The 22,834-nt window shown below is 48.3% G+C and overlaps 2 protein-coding genes and 1 long non-coding RNA gene across 25 annotated transcripts in view; 2 read left to right on the top strand and 1 right to left on the bottom strand.

Annotated features, from left to right (window-relative positions):
* Positions 1–586: 586 nt before the first annotated feature.
* Positions 587–2,986, top strand: LOC144174222 (uncharacterized). Its single transcript, XM_077702783.1, has 6 exons — positions 587–912; positions 998–1,588; positions 1,749–1,846; positions 1,926–2,038; positions 2,536–2,693; positions 2,769–2,986. Exons 2-6 carry the CDS (start codon positions 1,188–1,190, stop codon positions 2,770–2,772), a joined length of 774 nt encoding a protein of 257 aa, XP_077558909.1. The 5' UTR covers positions 587–912; positions 998–1,187; the 3' UTR covers positions 2,773–2,986.
* A 1-nt stretch (position 2,987) lies between these two features.
* LOC144174219 (cleavage and polyadenylation specificity factor subunit 6-like) overlaps positions 2,988–22,834 on the bottom strand; it is a 68,053-nt gene continuing 48,206 nt past the window's right edge. For 12 of the 23 annotated variants that reach the window (XM_077702762.1, XM_077702761.1, XM_077702779.1 and 9 more), the window contains 4 exons: positions 19,948–20,063; positions 16,377–16,524; positions 15,427–15,630; positions 2,988–3,125 (listed from right to left, as the gene is read on the bottom strand). In XM_077702762.1, coding sequence (XP_077558888.1) covers positions 15,441–15,630; positions 16,377–16,524; positions 19,948–20,063 — 454 coding nt within the window. In that variant the 3' untranslated portion in view covers positions 2,988–3,125; positions 15,427–15,440. The remainder of the gene's footprint in view (positions 3,126–15,426; positions 15,631–16,376; positions 16,525–19,947; positions 20,064–22,834) is intronic. The other 11 variants (XM_077702782.1, XM_077702775.1, XM_077702780.1 and 8 more) reach the window with 1 other exon arrangement.
* On the top strand, positions 3,850–4,337 carry LOC144174223 (uncharacterized). Its single transcript, XR_013323445.1, has 3 exons — positions 3,850–3,925; positions 4,037–4,148; positions 4,213–4,337. It is a non-coding gene; the product is annotated as an uncharacterized LOC144174223 (long non-coding RNA).

Consider the following 22,834-nt stretch of genomic DNA (forward strand, 5'->3'; position numbering starts at 1 on the left):
ATCAAACAGAACTTGAGGCCTCACTGCAATCACCCTGTCATGTTTCCTGACCGCAGTTTTGGTCGGCCGCGGCGTTCGCCAATTTCGCAAAAAACAACAAAAAAAGGCTCTGTGGCGTCATAAAAAATCGCCGGAAAGTGGCCCGGGAGTCCCCAGTGCTTCCCCTGTTTTCATCAATACCTCCGTTATTTATTTATTCATTCGTTCAATATTACAGGCCATAGGTGGACCGTGGCCCAAGCAGGAGTGGGGGTGTACACAATTGTTACATTGATAGTAGAAATGGACATCAAACGTAAACATACAGAACTGCATTGCACTAAAAGGCAAAGGTGGAAGAAAAAAAAAAAAAACGCCACACGATGGCAGTGTGATTGAACAGGACAGAGAACAAAATAAACAAGGTGGGGGTCGAGGTGAGGGTTCATGATACAAATCTAATAAAAGAGTCAATCTTGTAACCGTTCAATAGTTTGTTAGAAACGCGTCTTCCCATGGCGCGGCGTTTCTTTTTTCTTTTTTTACTGGGCCAGTCGGGCAGTATTAACGACGGCAGCAGCCTCTTGTCCGCCCTCGCCTGTGGCGACGCTTTGTGCCCTGGCAGACTGACCGCGCAGTTTTCGACTGGTCACCTTGTTTTCGCGGAACGCCATGGCGCTTCCCTTCAACATGCACGGCGAATTCTTTACTCATCGGGGTCGGTCACCGTTGGTGCGCATGCGCCGACGACGTGCCCCATGAATCCCCGCACTCGGAAGACAATTAAGCCGAACGCGGGGCTCCCACTAGCGGCCATTGGAACAAAGAGAGGCCGGCAGCGCAGCACGGCGGGCGACGGCACCGGCCGGCACAGGCTTTATCAGTTAGAAAATGCTAAGCCTATGTTCGGGCACCGTGACCGATTCAAGCCAGGTAAGCGCGGTGGCAGATGTCCCCGGGTAAAAAAAAAAAATAAAAAGAATCCACCATGCTTTGGGGGTGGCGATGTCGCCACCAGCCTCTCTTGCATGCGACTGAAGACGATGAAGACGACGGCGCGGCAGAACGGCGTGCTTGCTCGGTCGGCACTGAGGCGGTGATCCCCGAGCGTCGTGTGGCGAAGCTAAGACCTCGGTGGCAACAGCAACGCGGCGAGAACTTCGCCAATCACTCGCCTCGCGTTCATCAAACGCTACTGAACCTCGGGCATGGCTGCTGCTTCTAAAGTCGGAGACGAGATGCGTAACGCGAAGGCCACCGGCGACTACCCGCAACTGCTGGGCGGGAGCAATTTATCCTCGAGCAGCAGCAGCAGCAGCGGTGACGAAGACGGTTCGAACAGTGACGCTAGTGTTGCGGGTGGCAGTGACTCCGAATCGGAAGCTATTGACGTCGACGAGCCGGTGTCCGCCGGCCGAAGTCAGTGCGCGCCGCTGGCGTGTGAAGCATCTGCAGAGTCCGAAGACGCAGACGACTCAGACGGCGGAAACGCCGCGGATGACCTCGTCAACGGCCAGCTCAACCCGGCGCTCAGAGTGCCGCAGGTCGCTGTTGTCAACAAAGGCGACTTTCTGCCGAAAATGCAACTGCCGATAAGCCCGCAAGGAAGGTACGTTTTGTGTCGGCGGTGCTGTGTGCAGTCATGGCGTTCCGCGCGCCAGTTCGAATGCTTGTAGCAAGCAGATGACGCGGCGCGTTTTTTGGAAGTAGCGAGTGGGAATCGAGTTTGTAACGCATGCATTGCAATCTTTCTCTCTCTCTCCATTCAGGTTTATGCAGCCTGCCCCAACGGTGCGCTTCCTCAACATGCTGGAAGACTTGCAGTACGCCGTTTGGATCAGCTTTATCCAAGACAGCGGTCACTGCGGTTCGTACATGAAACGCGCCTTTTCATCACGCGTTACGACTGCCACACAAGTAACCTTTTGTTTGTTTTTGCCATGCAGCTGGGGAATACATGCACCCAGATTCCCCAATGCCCGGTTCGCACTGGAACGGCAGGCCAGTCTCCTTCTCCCGCCTCAAGCTGTATGCCTTCGACGGCGTCCGCCGAACGCCGGTACGTACTGACGGCAGGATCATTGTGAATTGGCTTACAACAAAGCCAAGTGGAGCCAGAAAAAAGTCAGGTTTACATACACTTAGACTGCCCCTACCTCGCCTATCTTATGACCTAACCAAGTTTTTGCTATGCACTTCCCACCACGACCTATCTTATGGCCTAACCAATGCACGACCTATCTTATGGCCTAACCAATGCAAGACCGTTCAAAACGTAAAACGAGGGACGACGAGAGGCACAGGGACACGCGCTGGGAGCGCGTGTCCCTGTGCCTCTCGTCGTCCCTCGTTTTACGTTTTGCGCTTCGAACGGTCTTGCAATGGAATACCAACTTGCCCAGAAATCCGGCCTAACCAAGCTTCCCACCACCACCTACCTTATGACCTAACCAAGCTTTTACTATGCACTTCCCACCACAAGCCCTGCAAGTTCGTTTTTGAGCAATGCTCATAAAAGGTACTTACGCGATGGCCCTGGCTTTACTTGTTTTGCAGATCTCCCTGGTGTACAACAGGAACTACTTCCTCCAGATCAACTTTGGAACCGTCAACGACGCTGGCCACATCCTGAAGTCTACTGTGATGCGCCAGGGCATTGTTGGCACGTGGTTTGTGGCCGTTCCCTTCAACAGGTCGTCCAGCAAAAAGCACAGGTGGGCATTGTGCATTTACGCGAACGCTTTTCGCTTTGAACATGCAACTAAACCGCGAATGTTTTTCCTCATCAGCTGATCGAGAAAGAGCTTGTTCCGGTTCTGCACAGTCTTCTAGTCGCATCAAGTTCCTTCTGAGCAGGCAGTTCCGCAACAAGTCAAGGTCCATCCAAGCTTTCACAAGTGCATCTCATGCTGTCTGTAACCCATTCTTGTAAGTCAGCTATGCTGTCTGTAACCCCTTGTAAGTCAGCTGTCAGTTGGCCGTCTGTGCAATAAAAAGTGACACCACAGTGACTGGGTTACACTCTTTAATGGCAATACTTTCACACCTTTTACAACCAAGAAAAAAAGCAATGGTGTGCAGGTGCCAGGAATGAGGAGGAAAAAAGGGGGGGGGGGCGCCACTCCTCCTGGGGGGATGCTTCCAAGCTGCGAAAGAAAAGGGCAAGAAAATTTTGCAGCTGTGTGTTAAAAGGCAGCATGCTATCGATACTTTGAAGACAGTACTCGCCTTTGTATATTTAATTTAAGGAGTAGAAGTACCAGAGTTTAACTAACAACCACAAAAGGTAACAATCAAGCAAGCAGTGTGGTAAAACAACCAGTGCGATCCCTTCCAACCGTGTCCAGGTTGGAAAGGGTGAATGTGTGTTCTTCACTAGTCAATGCTGGCCGCAGGACGACTTTTGGCACGAAGCTGCATGAAGCGACATTTATCTTTGAGGTAGGTTTGTCGGGCACTCTTCTCGTTTCCAGGAACCGTTAAGTGTCTTCAAGGAGCACTGACACCAATTTTCGGTGTTAATATTATTGCCCAGTTCACTTCCTTCACTCAACAGAATACCCTGGCTGAAATATGAGCGGCCTGTGACACGAAGAACATAGTTCAATTGGATCTCGTTTATCGCGCTGACGGAGCAGCGTACGGAGCGGCACTCAGCAAATGGACATAAGCGTGGCATCACCCCGTGAAGCCAAAAGAAGTGACGCAACAGCGCTCGTCAAAAACTTGTGACGTCACTTCACGCGCGCAGCCCCATGAGTGGTGAGCAGGCGCAACACCCTCTCAAGCGGGCGCCAGTGACGTCCGCACAAAGCGGTGAGGTCAGGCCGGGATTCTGTCATATGCGCCGTTCAGGATGAAAGCACGGGAATTTGAAACGAACGATTTTCAGGCCGTTCAATGTAATTAACTATCACGCACTGAAGTATTTAAAGTTCCGTTTCAGGTTCGCCAGACCATTGTTCGGGATGAAAGCGCGGGAATTTGAAACAAACGATTTTCAGGCCGTTCAATGTAATAACTATCACGCACTGAAGTATTTAAAGTTGCGTTTCAGGTTCGCCAGACCGTTGTTCGGGATGAAAGCGCGGGAATTTGAAACAAACGATTTTCAGGCCGTTCAATGTAATTAACTATCACGCGCTGAAGTATTTAAAGTTCCGTTTCAGGTTCGCCAGACCATTGTTCGGGATGAAAGCGCCACGCGCTGGAGTATTTAAAGTTCGGTTTCAGGTTCGCCAGACCATTAACCATTGATAAAAGCAATAAAAGTGTAACAAAATTTTCGTGTCAGTGCTCCTTTAAGGGCCTTGAGGACATTTTTTTTTAACCATGTGCTTGAGATTGCCACATTACATGCATTTTAACAACCTTAGCACAATTAAGCAGTCAGTTTTCGTCTATGTGGTGTAAGGTCAGAATTATGCAACATATCTACCTATGATATACCGGAATAATTTTTCTTGAAAAGGACCAGGGTATGCAACTATACTACAGAAGCAAGTTCCAACGTTTTTTCTGCAAAAACTAAACCTATTAAATGTCAGGTCATGAATTAGGAATGTTTCCATAAAATGGCATCAAACCTTGTGACAGCAAAAAGAAATTCTATATTTTTGTGGTTTTATTGCACTGTTCAGCTCACAAGCTTTTGAATGCAGCAAGAATGGTGCAAATCTGACCAGTACATCCCAAGATATTGTACCCAAAAGTTGCCCTCATGAGAAAAAAAAAATTGGTTTAAAGAAAACAAGGCACCGAGTTTGGAAACAGGCAAAAAATTTCGCTAACCGCTTTGCTTGGTCTGTTTCGTTTTGTGGCTGCCTGTACATAAATTTCTAAAAATAATGCCTACCCTTCATTGCTGTTCACTCACAACTGCCAAATCTGTCCGCACGGGCTCAAAACTAGTTTTATACCTGGCCACACGTACACAAAAAATGACATTTAAGTGTTTAAGGCCTTAAGATAACAAATGTCATTAATTGGGTGGGCCGTGCTACACTAGAAAATGCAAAGGCATTAAATGTGTCAGGCATGATGGTGATCCTGACCAAAAAGATAAATTCACTCATATTTTAGAAGTCTTTAACGTAGAGAAAAACGCCTAACAAGGGTTAAAGCTGTTTTTTGCGGAAAAAAAATTTATGAGTGTTTTCTTGAAAATGGTGTGAGCCGTTCCTAAAAGTGGTTTCAGCATGCCGCCGCCGGCCAGCGGTAGCCAAATCCGAAAAATCTAACCCGAAGAGTAACGCGATGTTCTTACTTTTGCCTCTGTTCTAGTGAACTTCGTCTTCTTCAAAACTTCGCCAATTGTGCACAAAAAATCGTCTTATTTCGAAGTTCAGCTACATTTCCGCGTCAACACTCTGGTGCTAAGAGTTTCGTTGGCTTCATTTGGTGCTCATCGCGTTCGAGAGTAGGCAGATTTAAGGCGTCCGCAAAGGTAAACGAGTTGTGCGGAACTCCTTAAACCTAAAATGACATTAGAGCGAATGGCATTAGATTTTTGTGTGTAGCAGCGAATTAATGGCATTAAAACTTAAGGCATTAGGCATTAATGTCATTTTTCGTGTACGTGTGGCACGGGTATTAAACAATTTCGAAGTGCATCTTCTGGCATATGCGGGTCAAATGCACCAAACAATGACCAAGGCAATCATCAAACAGTTTTGTGCCGATTTGCACTCTAGTTAAAACTAGCCAGGACAAGGGGGGTATTAGGAAGCAGCTAGATTGGTGAACTGCAACAGCTGCTTCTTCCAGGGTAAAAAATAACTGGCGCATGCAAATGCATTGGCCGATTGCTCACGTGGACAGCGGCACGCGAGCATGACAGGCAAGAGAACACCACGCAAGCCCTGTTCTTGGCACTGCAGCGCAAGATAATGTAATGCATTACTTCCAAGGCTGATGCAAATGATAAGTAACAACTTGCAGGCAGTACCCTGGCACTGGATTTTCGCTAACAGATTTCCAGTATATGGAAGTAACAATGGCAATGCCAGATTCAAGTTACATTTAACACGGCGTACTAGAAGTTACTAAGCCTCGGGAAATGCTCAATACTGACAGACAGTGCAGGCCTTGTGTCTTAAAAGCGTGCAGTGCCAAGATGAAAAAACTGGAGTAGAGGCATATCAAGGCCGAACATTTATGCAAAAATCTGCGTGTAATACAGACCCCCTTATAATAGGGGCAATGACAGTGAAACCAGGGAAAAGGTTTAGATGATGCATTAGCAGGGAAGAGGCCAGAAAAAAGAAAATTATTGGGTAGACAAAAAGGCACTAGCTTTGCATGCACCTGACCCTGGCATAGGAGATTAGGCGTAGTTGATTTGCATGTCAGTACCTGGTGCTTGGGGACATATATAATACTGAATAAATTTGATGCGCTAAACAACGAGGACCAGAAGAAACACGTAGACACAGACAAGGCACACTGTCTGTGCCTACGTGTTTCTTCAGGTCCCCGTTGTTTAGCACCCCAAATTTATTCAGCATGTTCAACCAACTAGCCCTGATCAAGCTTTTGGGCATATATAAATGCAAGCAACAAAAATACTTCTAAAGTGGGGAGGGGGATTGCCAATGAAGACAAACAAGGTGATGACACAAGCGCTAAAAGAACTCAGCAAGGATTTATTTGACAATGACTACCGTTTTAGTCATTGCCCTTGTTGTTTGGTGCCGTCGAGTGCGTTTACCGCAATACCGCACTTCCTTAACTTTCCCTTTGCGGTCCTTTGTTGAGCCCTGCCCAAAAACGCAACACGGTCGTAGGGGTCCGCTGTCGGGGTAGACCCGACTTGGGTGTTCAAGGTTACATTTCGCTTTTGTCTTCACTGCGATGTGCCCGCATTCGTTGTATACATGATGTGCCATCTCTTGAGGGATAAGTGAACTTTGTTGAAGGTTTCAACACGCTTTTCATCGTTTATCTGGTCGATAAAGCAATGTTTGTTTTATATGGCCTGGAAGAAGAAAAACTACCATGTGCAGCCTGCGGCGGCTGCAACAGCAGCAGTGACGCGCATTTGAGATGCAATGTGACTGTGCGATATCCAAGATTGGAATTCAAATTCAGCCATGTTGTTGGCTGTAAAATGCATCGGATAAGCCTGCCAGCACGACTTGGAATTGTTACGATCACTAGCCAAGGCGTATGCAGTGGCTGAATGCCCTCCGTGTCACAGGAGACACTCAAATGCAAGGCACTTTGCCTCCTTTTTTGGAGCTTGCCTGGCCTGTGCCTGTGTCTTAACCACGACCAACTTTACTTCGGACCTGCCCAGCCAGCAGCGTTCTATGGGAGCGCTTGCGCCGAGTCTCGTTTCGCGCCAGGCCGCTAGGGGCGCTTTTACGCACTGTTGAGGCAAGCGGCGGCTACGCTGGAAGTGCGTGCTCGAGCGCTAGTAGCAGCCGTCTGGAGCGGTAATTCGTGTTTAATCACACTTCAGTTACTTGATTTCGGTAATTCCGAATGAATAAGTAGCAGTTTTACAGTGACCATCCCTGAATGAATGTTTTTTTCTGATTCAGCGTGTTAAGGCCTCTTGACTGGCTTTCCCGTTGTGAGATGCGTTACGGTGCACGCGAGGCATTTAGTTCCGTGGTCTGATATGAAGTGATGCCGAAAAGAAATAACATTATCTCACGTACTGACCATGGAACTGGCTAGCTAACCAAAGAGTACAGGTTCATACTCGCAGGAGGAGGTTATTCCCGAATTTGATGTACATTGGGAAGTTCATAGCATAAACCAAACTTATGTCATCAAAGCTTCCAGGAACTCTGTTTAATATAGTAAATACAACAAAATTGATGCTTTCTGTTGAAATTCCTCATGAAGTGTAGCGGTTTTTCCTTGCTATAAGAATGCAGAGGAATTTTCTATCCTCGGAAAACAAAATGCAAAAATTCAAGCACCGAAGAATGTAGTTACGGTCTTACACGCACTAATTAGCGACGATGATTTGGCCCCTTCTTTGCAAATCAATTGGAATTGAACAAATTGCGAATAAATTGAAGCAGGAATAAAATGACCTGCTACACTACTAACTCAACAACGATGTCATTTTAAGCCTATTTACAGGATAATTTTATTTACATACACAATGCCATGGTTTTAGGGTTGCCACCTGACCGGTTTTGGACCGGCCCGACCGTTTGTTTAGACAACGGGGCGCGCGTTGCCGGTCTCAACCTAAAACCGGCCGACATTGGCCTGTTTTTTGGCCATCGTGCTGCGGGTAACTAGGACAATAAATATGCGCCGACAAGCTGTGCAAAGACACGCGAGCCGAGAAAATGCATGGCCCAGCGCGGTTCCTGAGATGGAAGGGGATCAAAGGCAGGAACAACACAACGAAATGCCGCCGGGGCGGTCAGCAAGTGCAGTTACTTTTCAGTGCAGCACATTCGGAGCAATAACCAAAATCTCAATCATTCTCAGTACAAACGTTATGTGGATTTCTCTGTAGGAGAACGCTACAGTAAATGGCATTGCATGGCAAAAAAACAAAACCTGGCGTCTGTTTTTTAACACAAATTCAACCTTCTATATAAAACGACCCCCCCCCCCCCCCCCCTTTTTAAGGGCCGGTTTTTTTCTTTGGGGAAAGGTGGCAACCCTACATGGTTTAGGCACACAATGCCACACTGTAGTCAGGTTTTCAAAACATTATGAACGGTAGTATTGCAAAATCCTTTTCACTTTGGCATTTTTTTTTTCACAAGTTCATTTTCGTTCACAACCATACACTTCACGTGAACAATGGAGCACAGTAGTCACACTTTCAGCACTATTCTAGAGTGTGGTTTTTCCGCAATCGTTTTCCCTTTGCCACTCGTGGCCGTTTTCTCCGCAACAAAATTTGTGAAAAAAGGTCGGCTGAACTTCTTCAGCCCGAGCTCAACCACTGGCCCCGTATGACTATCCGTTGAGCCGTCATGGCTGAAAAGCTTGTTTACCAGTGCAGCTGGTAGCATCGTCCTCACAAACAGTGCCATCGATGTTTTTGTAGAATATCGCAAGTTTTGCGAATGCTTGGGCCACTCTTTCCAGTGCGCAGACGAATTCCAGGAACCGAAGCCTCGGATAAGATAGCCCACCCCGTCCAAATTGAAGATCACCGGAGTGGAAGGTCCAGATGAGCGAGGCGCCTTAAGCCGCTCCACGCAGATTTAGCACTTAAGGGGGGGCGAGGGTCTTAAAACTAACTTTTTTATTTATGGGTAAAAACTTATGAAAATTTGCACACAAATGTGTTTTTCTCTGTAGATTTCACATATGCAATTATATTTGAGCTGCTGCTGATAGTTCAAAAGTTATCATACAAAGTCTGAACCGCAATTAGGTAATTTCTTACGCAGCTTTAATGAACTTTCTCATTGCATTTTGTAGCTTTTAATTACATGAATTGATAGCCAGAGAGTTCCCATACCCGATGACATTCTTCGTTTTTCTTTAAAGTCATGGCATCCAAAAAAAATATGTCAAGTATAAAAGATGGCAGTATTCGATATTTTGGCTCATCAAAATAACTGCAAGTCATTATTTATGCGTAGCCTAAACAGAAAAACTAAGAATGTCATCGGCTACCTCAGGCTGTACTGAAAAAAAATGATACCAAGATTGACCTTATGAAGCAAAAAGAAGTTTCCAAAAAGCTGCGTAAGGCCGAGGGAAGAGACCAAAAATATGAAACTGAGAAAACTGCATTTTAAGTTTGGCCATATGTTATTAGATGAACCATCAGTAGTGTAGCTTCAATATTTCCCAGTCACAAAGACATGTTCTTCCCATTCTCAAATCTGTCTTTGGATTCCACAAATGTCAACTAGAACTGGAGATACCAAAGGCCAAGTAACGGACCCCATCAGGAATTCAGAAAAATTTATCGACTTCGAATTGGTTGGCGTCTTGCTAGCGTTGTGAAATCTGGTGGTGTCTTTCTGGCGTTGTGAAAACTGCAACAGTCCTTCGTAAACTGCCATTGTCCATTACAGTGCACTGCGGTACCCAGAATATTGGGTACGGCAGAAGTGTGAGGGTGAAACTTGCTTTAGATGCCCCCCTTTTTTGTTCTTTGGTGAGGCTATTTTTTATTCATGTTTTTTGTGCTGGAAGTTTGAGAGGATACAGGGGTGGGACACTGTGCAGTGCGTTCTTCGCAAATGCATCATTTTGTTGGCCCTTAGAAGAGCCTTTTGTGGAAAATAAATGTAGCCGAAAGGCAAACTTTCTTGGCCTATGGCTGGAAAAAGGTTGGGCAATCCTGTGACAAAGCACTAAGCTTTGAGTTCGTGACACTGAAGTTCTGAATGGGGGAGGGGGGAGCTTTCACAAGTTGCAGAAGGTAGGCTCTACCAGTTGATGCTGATTTACAGCTGTCCAGGGCTGTAGTCCGTGGACCTGTCCACCTTGTGCCGCTTGGCAAGCGTCCTCTTGCTGGCGTCGTTGCTCAAAAAGGCTGCGGTCGACTTCTTGAGCCTTTTCCTGTCTTTCTCAAGGCTCCGACGAACGAGGCAGCTGCCTGCAGTGTAGCCAAGGCCCGCCGCAATGCTCTCGTTGGTCTCTCTTCTGCCCCGATTGAAGACCGAAACGGCTTCGGCAACTGCTCGGGTGATGCTTAGCAGTGTGCATGCTGATTTTTGGACGCCCGAGTCCAAATCACAGAGTGCAGGCACTCACTTGCATTCTGAGTCTTGCCATCTGCACACCGCTCCAGCAAGGCCTCATCACTCAGGCGATCAAAGATGGGCTCCAGTGCGGCGCGAACCGAGTCCGGCAAAGGGTCTTTGTGTGGAGGGGGCGCCTCCCCGTTGGCAACAGCGCGGTTGAACTTGCACCACGAGCTGGCACCATCAGGGCACAAGCTGTGGTCGGGAGCACCATCTGTGGAGGCCATGTGGCGAAGTGTAGCTTGCACTGCCTTCTGCATTGCCGGCACGTCATGAGCATGGCTGCGGAGGGCATACCCGTAGTAGCTGGAGATTCTTCTGATTTTTTGGTCCGTGAGCTTTCCTCGGCCTTCAAGCGTTACGCCCTGGGCCTTCTTCTGTTCGCGTACATTTCGCAGGGCAGTGTGCATACGTTTGCACACATGGTTGATGCAGTCCTTTTTTTCTATGGGGACAAACCCATAGACTCCTTCTTCCTTCAAGCTGTGCATGGTGCGGCTATCTCCATCGGACATCACGGTTGTGTACCGCAGCCCATTCTTGGAGAGCGAGCGCTTGAACATTATCAAGGCTGCCTCTACTTCCATGCGTCCTGCACCACAGTCAATGTTTCGCTGGCACTCGTGCTCGGCCAGCCAATCTTCGTAGCCCTCATCTGAAGCTTTGGGTCCAATGGCACAACCTAGGCAAAAGTTGGAGAGGACTACGTGATCAATCACCAAGCCGGTGTACACTTCAATGATGCAGCCCACTCCAATGTGTGATGACCGTCCCCTTGTCATCCACGTGCCATCAAACATCACATCTATGTTGTTTGGCGGCTGACCAAGGTCAGAGTACAAGTCCTTGATGGCATGCACACTATCAGCTTCAGAGACTGCTGCAGTGTTCTCACAAACCTGAACCACTTTCCTCAAGTGCACTTGGAATGTCTTGTGATGCAGGCCTCTGTGCGACAAGTTCATACCAGCACAAAAATCCGACAAAGCAGTCACCCCCTTCCCGATGCTTTGAATACTTTTCAAAGCTCTCATATTCACTTCAAAAGGAGTGATATTGCCAGATCCTTCTGTCCTTGGTGAGGAAAAACGTTCCACACGGTGTTCACAAACCGAGCACGTCACCTCGAGCTTCACGGCGAGTCCGTACTGCCGATCTGCCTTCCTCAAATCCGGCGCCGCCAGCCCACACTTGCCGCACTTGACGTGTGCAAAAAAAAGGTCCTTCAGCATTGCAAAATCCACCAGGACAAAATCTGTGCCGGAATCTTCCTCTGAGTGCGCCAAATCCACTTCAAGGAGGTCGAATTTCCGCTGCGTTGCTGACTTGGTCTCCATGCCGCGCTTGACTTCGTCCGCGTGTTCCGTACGCGCGGCGATCTCCTCCGCCGTGTAATACCTCGTGTCGAGCCGGCAAGACGTGCTTGGACCAGGTCTGGATTCCGGAGATGGTTGGTCAGGCGATGGGGCAGGCGACGCAATACGAGGCGGCGAACGATTCTCATCCGGCGGAGTCGAGCGGCCCGAAGTCACACCACGCGACCTTGGGATAGGCGGACGACGCTTTCGCTTCCCGTACGCATGACGGGTCGTCTTCTTCAAACGTACGTCTCCTGGCATCAGTCACGCGATGGAAAAATCAGAAGAGACTGTAAAAAGATCTAGCAAAACTGCTAAAAGCGAGCGCTGCGTCGGAAGAGCGGACTCCGTCAGACGCGCGTAGCAGACGCCATGATAGCGACCGCCATGACAGCAGTCGCGCCGACCAATGGGAGGGGTCGTATGGCAAACTCAAACCGCGCGCGCCCGCTCTAGCCAATCGGCGGCCGAGAAGGTGCCTTTAGAAAACTGGCAAGGGCGGTCGTCCTACTCGGGCGACGCCATTTTGAGATATCGCAAAATGCGCACAAAGAAACAAGCTTCAAAACAAGACCAAGATGGCGGCGATCGGTCGGCTGCTTCGCCCGCGGGGCGCGCCGGAATACGAAGCAACTTTTGCCCGATTCGGCGCATTTCGTGGCCCCCGAGGCGTTTGGAAACATGATTTTAGAGCATTTCCCGATGAAATTTCGCGTTGATTTTTTGAAGGGAGGTGCTTGAATGTACAATAATTCCAAAAATTGGATTTTCTCAAAATCGATTTTTTGGCCGTTTTTGACCATTCTAAGACCCGCGTCCCCCCTTAATGTGTTCCTCAACGGTTCTCTTACGAAAGCCCGCAATGAGGCCCAGAGTGCTGGCCTTGATGATTGGAACTGGATAACCGAAAAAACACACCAATAAATTCGGTGGGAACATGAGAGGTACGCTCAGATGTAAAGCAGCGCACCGCTGCTCGTTCTATTTAACACCAATCGACCATATTAAAATACGATATCTATGCACAGCGAAGCATGCTAGCTGCAATTTGTCATGATCGGTTGAGCGATAAAGCGCATAATTACAAAATCAAGGACAATTGTGAAGGGGGAAAAAATAAAAATAAAACAAAGGGTGTTCTCATCTTGTCATGAGATTGTCTTTATTCATTTGTCTCAAACTTCGGTGACGGAGAACTCGTGAAAGGAAACATCTCCCACCTTACCTTCTTCAGATCTACAATAAGGTACGAAACAGTATACCATTGTGCTCCTTCAAAAGAAAAACTCGCTTCAGAGGACTGAATAAGATGTATTTTTCTTGTCTGAAACTTCGTGCTTTACATACAGCAGACGCAACTTACGCTCCACGCCGCATCTGCAATAGCGCGTTCTGCATTACTGCGCCCACGCTTGTGGCGGCCGCGAGGAACGACAGGGCGTAAATAGCGCCACTCCCCTAGCAGCGGCGAAAATTATCCCTGCGACGGCGGTGCTGGGGCCGCGCTCGCTGGGCAGGTCCGAAGTATAGTTGGTCGTGGTCTAAACACAATCCCCCTCTCGATTGTGCCACCTGTTATCACATCCTGTTCAACACAGGACAGCGCGGTGGCATCTAACCTCTAGAATAGCGAGCACACTTGCAACAAGATCAAATGGTGAGGGTCCCAGTGAACATTTCTTTTACTTTTTACTCTTAAAGCTAAGCAGAAAGCTTGCAATTACGGCTGGTGCTGACACATGCATCAAAGCGCAGCACTGTGTGGTGAAGCTGCATTTCAGGGCAAAGTTCGTGCATCAACCGCACCCCAAGGTCGCTCCAGGTCTTGTGAAACCGCACCACCACTTGGAGGCCGCGAAATGGTGACGAGTGACTCCGAGCGTTAGTCCTTCAAGGGGTTTCTGGACCGCACAACGTCGCGAATGGCAGCTGAACGAGCAAGTCCCTACTGCTCCCCGCTTAATGCGAGTGGCATTGTTTGAGCATCACCCCACGGCCACCTCACATCTTGCGGCGGCGCTTTGGAGCAGTTTCAGCGCAACTCTCCCTCTTGGAGCGGGATGGCGCACGAAAAGTGGATTGGCGCAGCGTGGCGCAAATGGAGCCGCATGCCTGCATAGGGTGGTGGCCAGAGGAAATTTTCTGTACAGAACTCTGCCGTGACACACGTCTCAATGCCACTTGCTCTGACGCAGACTTGGCCTTTTTTAAGCCCCGTTACTGTGAAAGGGCATGCCTACATTAACTATCGTTAAAGCAGCACTGCCGCCCTGACTCAGCTGGAAGTGTGCCAACCTGAACGGTGGTCGTATCGTGCCGCTGAAAGAGGTCACGAGCACCCTGCGTACTTTATGATGTGTGCTCAGGCAGAGGACATACAGCACAGTGCATCGAATGAGACAAACAGCATCTGCCAGTCTTGAATGAAGACTACACAGAATGCTCTTCTCTTCAAAATACTTCTTGCCTTTGTCGCAGCACGTTGCTCTCGGACGTTAACTTAGTCAGTGGTACCTAATTCGATTACGAAAAATGCCTGTGTTTTTTGGTTCCCGCAAGTGCCCCTTCATACCACTGCTTCCCAAAAGGGTCTCCACTTGTTTTCAAAACCCACGAATGCTGCCCTAGTAAACACCAAGCTTCCGCTCCCTGACACAGTTGCTGATGCTTTCTGAGGCTAGATAACTTTCCTTTCAAAAAAGCTGAGTACAGCTATTATAATACCGAAGAACAGGATCTGATCTCATGGCACCACCATTGCGCAATCATTTTGATTCTGCTAAGTTGGGAGCTCGGAGTGGTCAAAACGGCACGTTGCTCAAAACGCAGCAAAGCAGCCAACAGGAGCCAATAACAACGCCACAACTGTGCACAATGTTTGGATCCATTTATAATACAAGGCACAAATCTAACAAGCCAAACTCTAGTGTGTGTGTGTATGTAAGGGGGAGGGGTGGGGGTGAGTACTACACGCAGGTTTTTACAATAAGTTGGAAGTTGAACAGATCAGCACCATCAAGAAAGTGTGTGCATGGAATGCTACCACAAGCTCGCTCTACGTTATGATGCAACGAAGCACAAAAAATACGATGAAAACGGGGAAAATTTGACGTGACGTCCCACTATTTGTTCCTTTCTGTTTACATTGTTTCTTTAGTGCTTCATTCCATCATGCCACCTTACCAACTCACAAACTCACACCCATTACTTTAGCTTTACATCGTAGCCCATTGCGAGCCACTGTCAGATTGCGTAAATACTGAAAATGAAGCATTCATCCAAAAGCTTCCTCGAAATGGTGCCGTTTACAAACTGATGCTATGCGGCTGGACCAGACACAGAAACACCCCAGTTCCCCCCAAATCAGAGCTCCTAAATGCCTGCACACAATTTTCCCTCACTGTTTTCACGGTGATCAGTGTCTGCTGCGGTGCTCCCGCTCTTTGTCGCGGTACCGGTCCTCATGGTACCGGTCCCGCTCACGGCTGCGGTCCCTGTAGTCTCTCTCACGACTGCGTGACCTGTCGCGCCGGCTGGATTTTTCACGTCGCGATGACCGCTCCCTCGACCGGTCTCTCTCCCTGGATCTCGGCCGGTCCTTGCTCCTGCACCAGTAGTCGAGGTGGAACAAAGCATGCAAGCAATAAATATATACACAAGCCAACAAATACAAACAGTAAAAAAATATAAAGACGTGCTCGGCAATTTTCATCTTCAAGTGTTCAGTAAACAATTTGCAAACCAAACTTCCCCGCGATGATTAATGGAAGTGGGTTTCCGCTAGCCTCAAGGCCCACACTTTTTTTTTTTCTTTTTCTACCAATCCTGCAGTACTCTTGTCGAGCATTATTTTTGGGATTAAGCTTCATTGAGAATGTTCCTTCAATGAATGATTTGTATGGTGCAAATTTTGCAGTGTAAAATGTGCCTCCAAAGGGCAAAGCAAGAAGAAAAAGCCAGAAATGAAAGCTAATGCACGATTCCAATGCAGGGAAATAGACCTCAGGGAAAAACAATGCAGGGAAACAGACCTGAGCCACGACTCTGGAGAAATTCTTTCCTTCAGCACACCTGAAAGGGTGACCTAGCTAATCTGGCAGGCAGAAGTCACCACAGCTTCGCTTTCACAGATAACACTTTCTAGCAAAAGGAAGGAGCAAATTCTGGTAGACCATAGTTCTAAATTTTTGTTTTTCAGTTTTAAACTACCAGCCAGTAAACAAGTTAGCTGCTCGATTGGCTCTCAAGTACGGAGTTCCACTTTACGGCATTACCTTGGCAGTGTTGTAGCATTCACACGCTCGAACGAGCACCCAAAACCCCAGCCAGAGAAGGCTTCCGGCAGACTTGCCTGGAGCTGTAGGATTTTGACTCGATCCCATGCAGGGTGTCTTGCAAAGAGCTTATCAGAATCTTGCAGCGGTCATCGTTGGCCACCTTGGACTGCTTGATGAGTGAAATGGCCGTCACCAGGGTCTCAATGGCACTCGCAAATTCACCTGCGCACCGAGATGGCGGCCTTCGCACATCAGCAAGCACTCTTCTTCTCTTTTATGAACACAGAGCCCTTGTGGGCAAATGAGGGGGGGAGAGAGGAGGATGGTGCAAAGCAAACGGCACTCTTGAAACTCACTTTTCTCGCTCAAAAATGCGCAGAAATTGGCAAAGGGGAGGGAAAAAAAACATGGATTGCAGTCTTTACTCTCACCTGCAAGGCAATTAGTTCAAAGGGGTCATGCAGACAAAATACAAGTTTGTTTTATTAGAAAGATTTGGTGCTTTATTGTGCCATCAGCAGTCGTCCAGCAGCTAAAAATGTTGCATTCACTAAGAAATTAAACAATTTAAGCCGAAATTTCTATTCTCTTGCTGAATCGTGTTTCGTGACGTCAACACTGACGTGCCCAGAGCAGTTGTCAAAAACAAAAGTTGGTATGTAGACTGAGGCTGGCGTCGATGGCATAAACAGGGATGTCGTTTGCCATCTGACTTCATCGATGACATTACAACACTGTTCAGGTACCGCTGTCCCCACGCGTTTTTTTTTTTTCCCTGACCAGACTTGTACCTGGCTTACTCTTACGGTTGATAGTAATCGCATGGCGAAACACTAGGTATGACTCGACAGGCAGGGTGACGTAAGTGGCAGAGCTGCTTACGCCAGTTGGCTAGTGTCGTGTCAGACAAGCCCAACGAACCCGATGGCTGTGCAGCGTTGGCCGGCATAGTGCGTGTTGCACATGCTAGTCTTCTTGTCTATGCGTTTGTTCGGAAATGCCATTGTTTAACCCACTATTACTGCTATACAAAGAGTAACCACTAAATTTAAGCGCAAATAGCTTATTCAGAAAGCCTGTCACAACAAACTGCCCATAATATGTTATAGGTTCAGGGCAGTCACTAGCGAGTAGCCTAGCTATTCTTGTTTTCCTCATTATACAGCTTATTTGAGTTTGCATTAATATTGCATTAAAACTGGTGTAACTATTATCCTAACGAGGCAATCTTTTGAATGAACCAAACCTGCATTTTGTTTGCGAAGGTGGAGAAGGCGTGTAGTGCCTGGGCCCTTACAGCTAAGCAAAAGTCAACTTCCATAGCCGCTCACAGCCTTGCTGAAACCAAAACCATAACCACATTGAAACTGAAAGCACCATCAGGGGTGAGACAGCTGAATCCGATTTGGGAGCAGTTTTTGGAGCAGCGAAATCTCGATTTTAGCGCAGAAAAACCTTGATTTGGAGCAGTTAACCCCATTTATTATGTCACCTTATGTGCCTAAAAATAAAATTTTTGGCAAATCGGGGGGGGGGGAGTGCACTTTTTAATCGGTTTTGAACGTAAATAACACTGAAATAGCCTTCAAATAAAGTTTGTTCTACCAGAGTATCACAAGGTACAAACTGCACTTCCTTTTTACAAACCATTTTTAAACTCTTAGGCTTTACGCATAGAAAGCGTGGAGTTCCGTTGAAAATATCGCATTGAAAAACTCGGCAATCGTAAGGCATTTTTATTATCATGCGAATGCCTAAATTATTATTTTTGTAATCCCAGACTCGGCTTTAGGCACAAGTGTAGAGCCACCGCAAAAGTCGCGCAAAGCGAGGTGACAGTCGTCGCACCCCACCAGCTTTCCCATTTCAATCCCTAAGGTGCACGTTCACTACGATCGTAATTTGAGTAACGTTGGTATGTTTAGCCACCTCCCTTTTGGCCTCAAATTTCACTTCAGACAGATGAACCATTATTACTAGTGTGCAATAACACCCCGTCCCGCTACCGGACACTGGTTGAACATTTTGCGGCGATGTAGCCTGCGCCGCCCCTTCTGCAGAGTCGATCGTCCCATTCCCGCCGCTCGCAAGCTCGCTGTCAAAGGCAGCAATAACTCAGCATTATATAACACCGCAATAAGTCCGAAATTTCACTTCAGGCACGCACCCCGCCCCACACTCAAGGCCGAAACACGGTGAATTCGCGGGCACCGCGTTGTTTTTGATGTACTCCATCTTTCGAGTGGCGCAACTTCCCGTAACAGATCAAACAACTAAATGTACCCACCCCCATAACCAAAACCACGGTAGAAATCTTCAAATGGCACTCTGCCTGACCTAGAGTGAACTAGCCTGAACCACGAGCAACTGCTTCGCCCGCCGACCATGTTTCCCAATCTTCACTACGCTAAGATGGCGGCGCCCAGTGATATCGTTCCGGAGATACGGCGCTCCGAAAATTGCCGTTTTTTCATCAACTTGAACAAGTTTTGTCGCCTCAGTAAACATTAGTATTTTTATACAGGACTTTGCAGTGGTTTTCGACGGGAAAGCTTTAAAAATGTACAGGATATAACATGTGCAACCCGACATTGTAACTTTCGAAAAAAAAACTGTTTAGCGGACAATTTTACGTGGTTTTTTTTATTGATTGATCAATAAATTAAACTTTTACAAACACCATCACCTTGGGGGTGCTGAAAAATTATGCCGTGAGAAAGAATTTTTCCCCACTGAAACTGACGGGAGCGTTCAAATCCTTGGCTCTCATACTGTTTTGGAGCAGTTTGGCGTAATTTTTCCAATTTTCAAGCTTTTGGAGCAGCCTGGCGCAGGAAAACAACTTTGTATCAAAACTGCGCAATATGCGCAGCTGTCTCACCCCTGCACCATGTATCAGCCAAGTTTACAGGCATGGGACATCACGGCGGTCATATTTGCGGCTCAATTCGGGCTCTGCGGTGCAGGTTGGCGCTGATAAATGAGTTTGGTGCTCAATGGTGCAAATGGCGCGGCCGTTCCACCCCTGAGTAAAGCGTAAACCAAGGGTACCAATTTCTCGATCGATGTGCACCCAGGTTTGCTACAGAGGTGCTGCCTACTCTCTGGACTGTGGCACTTATTTGTTTTATAGTGGCCTCATCTATAGGGTTTCCCACGAGCTGAATTTTTCAAAGTGGCGTCACTCGCGACCCGGTTTGCTCACCTCTGGCTTCGTGTACTCCAAGAACTCACACGGCCTGCGTGCGTGCGTCAAGTCATATGCCCTCCCAGACTTTATCTTAGTTCAACCTCCGAACAGTCCACCACTGATAATAACGAGCTTCTGCTGCAACTTTGACACAGCCCTGTACTGTGAAAAGCCTTTGAAACAGACTTAGTTTTAGTTTAGCCTCCATTTGTCTACCGCCACGCTGTCATGTGCCACAATTCCCTACACATTTGATTCGTAGTGAACCTTATCCTAATTATTAGTTATTAGATTTTTTTTTTTTTGAAACTACAATGAGCATTACACTGGCCTTACCCCTTTCTTCAAGCAACTCCACACCCCCCTACCCCCTTCCATGCTGCCTCACTGATGCGAGCCACCAAGAAGAGAAAGTGTGCTCTCCGGAGAGGGGTCAAGGAGAGGGAAGCACTTGCCTGCGCTGGCGTCGGCCACTGCGCGGGCGATGGCACTGCTGGACACTGTCCGGTTGCGGGACATGATCTCCTCAAACTCAGCCTCATTGATGGGTGGGTTCAGCGGGTCCTGTCTGCTGCACACACAGTCACACAGCAGGGGAGGGCCATAAGTGCACAGCACAGAGAGAACGCACAGTCCCCTTCGCTCGCACGATAAACCCCAGCCTCCATCAGGCACTTCGAGAGCTTGCCCGTGCACCTGATGGAGAGCCGGTCTTTATCATACGAGCCATCTGCCCCCTGGGAACCCGGCATGCACACACACACACACACACCCAACAGGGATCACCGAAACAAGGGTGAGCCCCAGTGTAATTTACCGCATCACCAATCTGCAGTTTCACCCATTCACTACAGTGAAGCAACCTCGCAGCTTGATTTCGACAAGGCTGGATAATTTGCAGTGCTCAGCTGCATGTTGTTATCGACGCTTATGAGTGACGAAAGTTCTGTGCCCTCCCATGGCATGAATCAGGACCAGCTGTTCACGTGGAGCAAGCTTGAAAGCGAACAATTACATCCACAACACCGCACCTGCTAGCACATGCAATTATGTAGACCATGGTTTCTCAAAGTGGGTTCCGCGGAACCTAGGGGTTCCGCAGGCCCCTCCTCAGGGTTCCGCGAGCCACTGATAAATTTTCCCTGGTTCCGCAGTGGCAAAGTCTTATATGGTGAACTTGAGGTGCGATCGATCTAAGGAACCTCCATTACTCACGCCCGAGTGTCAGTAACCACATCTCGGCGCATAACAGAAACGCGCGAGCTGCGCAATATATCTCGCCAGCAGCTTGTAGCCATCCAGACTCCGAAAACGGGCCACGTGGTTAAACTATTGCACTTGAATCTCGGCCTTATATTACCCCCATGCGGATTTCTCCTGTTTGGGGATAGGTGCCGCTAGCGTACGCATTCGCGTAAAGTCGACGAAAACAAAAAAACGATACCCTTGCTTGCTTTTGATTTTATTGCACGTTAATGTAGCATGAACGGAATGAAAACTGGCTGGAGGGGGGGGGGTTCCTTGGCACTTAACGGAACTTAGCAGGGTTCCCTGGGACCAACATGCTTGAGAACCCCTGATGTAGACATCCACAACCCAACCAACCACCGGTAAGCACACATTGAACAGCTGTGAACCACGACACTTCGTATCAAGATAGTATTATCGTCCTCATCCATCTTTACTTATAGGGGCCTTAAACAGGGTTCTAAAGGTTGCGATTTTACGTGCGCAAAAGCTAGAGTACTATCCAAGGAACATCTCGCCGCAAAAATGGTTTAAAGGCGTTGAGTATTAAGCGAGTTATTGTTCATTAAAAAGGGCTAGCAGAAAGGCCTGGAGCTCTTCCCCTCTCACTGCGCCTCCAAAGCACTCTGGAAGCGGTGACGTCACCAACCAGGCGCAAGACCACCTAGAGAAACAGGTTAAAGTTCGAGATGTGCGCAGCCATTGGCTGCGCTCGGCGGCACGTCACGCTCGAACCTCCCAGCGAACGTGCTCCTCGCGTCGGCCGTGGCCGCGCCGGCACGTCAGTTCTAGAATAGGGGAAATGAGCATTTGAAGGCCAGGTAGGGGGTCCCAAGCACAGCATGCTCGCTCACGACAGTAGTTAAGATTAACACCGACGACTAGCGAGACGCTAGCGTTTCCATGTGCGGCACTGCCGTGGCCGTGCGGCACTGCGGTTCTTCCAAGGCCGCGCAGCTCGGAAAAGGCTTACCGTAAAATTCCGAGCAAGCGCCCCCCCCACCACTTCAGTGCTAATTTCAAATTTCCGCGCCCTTCCGAGACCCCCCCCCCCCCCCCCCATCCAATCCAATCCTACTTCAACTTCACATCCCGAACACTACGCGCCATTTGTTTATTTGTTTTGGCAGTGATAGGTCATGCATTCCTACACAGTTGCAAAGAAAATCAAGGTGATCCGATGGCACCGAGAGCACGGGAAAAACAAGCACCAGACCTTTAGACAGTTCAAGCTCGACCTAAAGCGCATACGGGAATGGGAGAAGAATTTCGACATTCTCCTGCAGCAAAACTTCGGAAAAGCAAAACTTCGACGGAAGCTAAGCAACGTGTTCAGCGAGTACGTGGATGATGCGCTGTTCCGAGTTTTTAGAGCGCGAAAGAAGCGCGGGACGCGCCGTTAGCAACCGGCTGCTGTCTGAAGAGGCTGTGAAAATAGCAAACAGCATGCAGTTGGGTAACTTTGTAGCTTCCAGCCACTACATAAGCAGGTGGAAGCAGCGGTTCGGCGTTACAATGCGCCGTGCCACAAACGAGCCAGAGGACGCCCGAGGAATATGCAGAGGCAGTAGGCGCCTTCCGGACTTCCGCAAACTCCCTGCGATGGCGAAACGACTACACGCTGTACAACATCGCCAATATGGATCAGACAATGGTGCGCATCGACAGCCCCTCCAACAGGGCAAGCAACGTGGTCAGCGAAAGCACCATTTGCATCGCGAACACCGGATGTGCCCGGTGAGGCTTCACGGTCGCCCTAGCTGCACACGCCTCCGGCCACAAGCTCCCGGCGTTCATGATTTCAAGGAACCAAGCGGCAAAATTCCAGCCGAGTCTTTTGCGTGTCTTCGCATACCAGGTGAGAATAATTTTATTTTTGGTGAGGGTAAGGAGTCGCAATGTTGCCGAGTTCATTCTAGCACAATGCGGACTTTCTTTTTTCTTTTTTTTTTAACTCTTAGCAAATGTTTGTCTCACCGCCACTAACAACGGGTGGATGACTAGTGGCTCTCAAGGGTTTGGGGCCCAAACGTCGATGATGTAACTCGTAGCAAATGTTTGTCTCACCGCCACTAAGAACGGGTGGATGACTTC

Source organism: Haemaphysalis longicornis, unplaced genomic scaffold (genome assembly GCF_048455015.1).
Source record: "Haemaphysalis longicornis isolate Haplotype H1 unplaced genomic scaffold, Haemaphysalis longicornis Haplotype H1 scaffold_3, whole genome shotgun sequence".
Lineage (NCBI taxonomy): Eukaryota > Metazoa > Arthropoda > Arachnida > Ixodida > Ixodidae > Haemaphysalis > Haemaphysalis longicornis.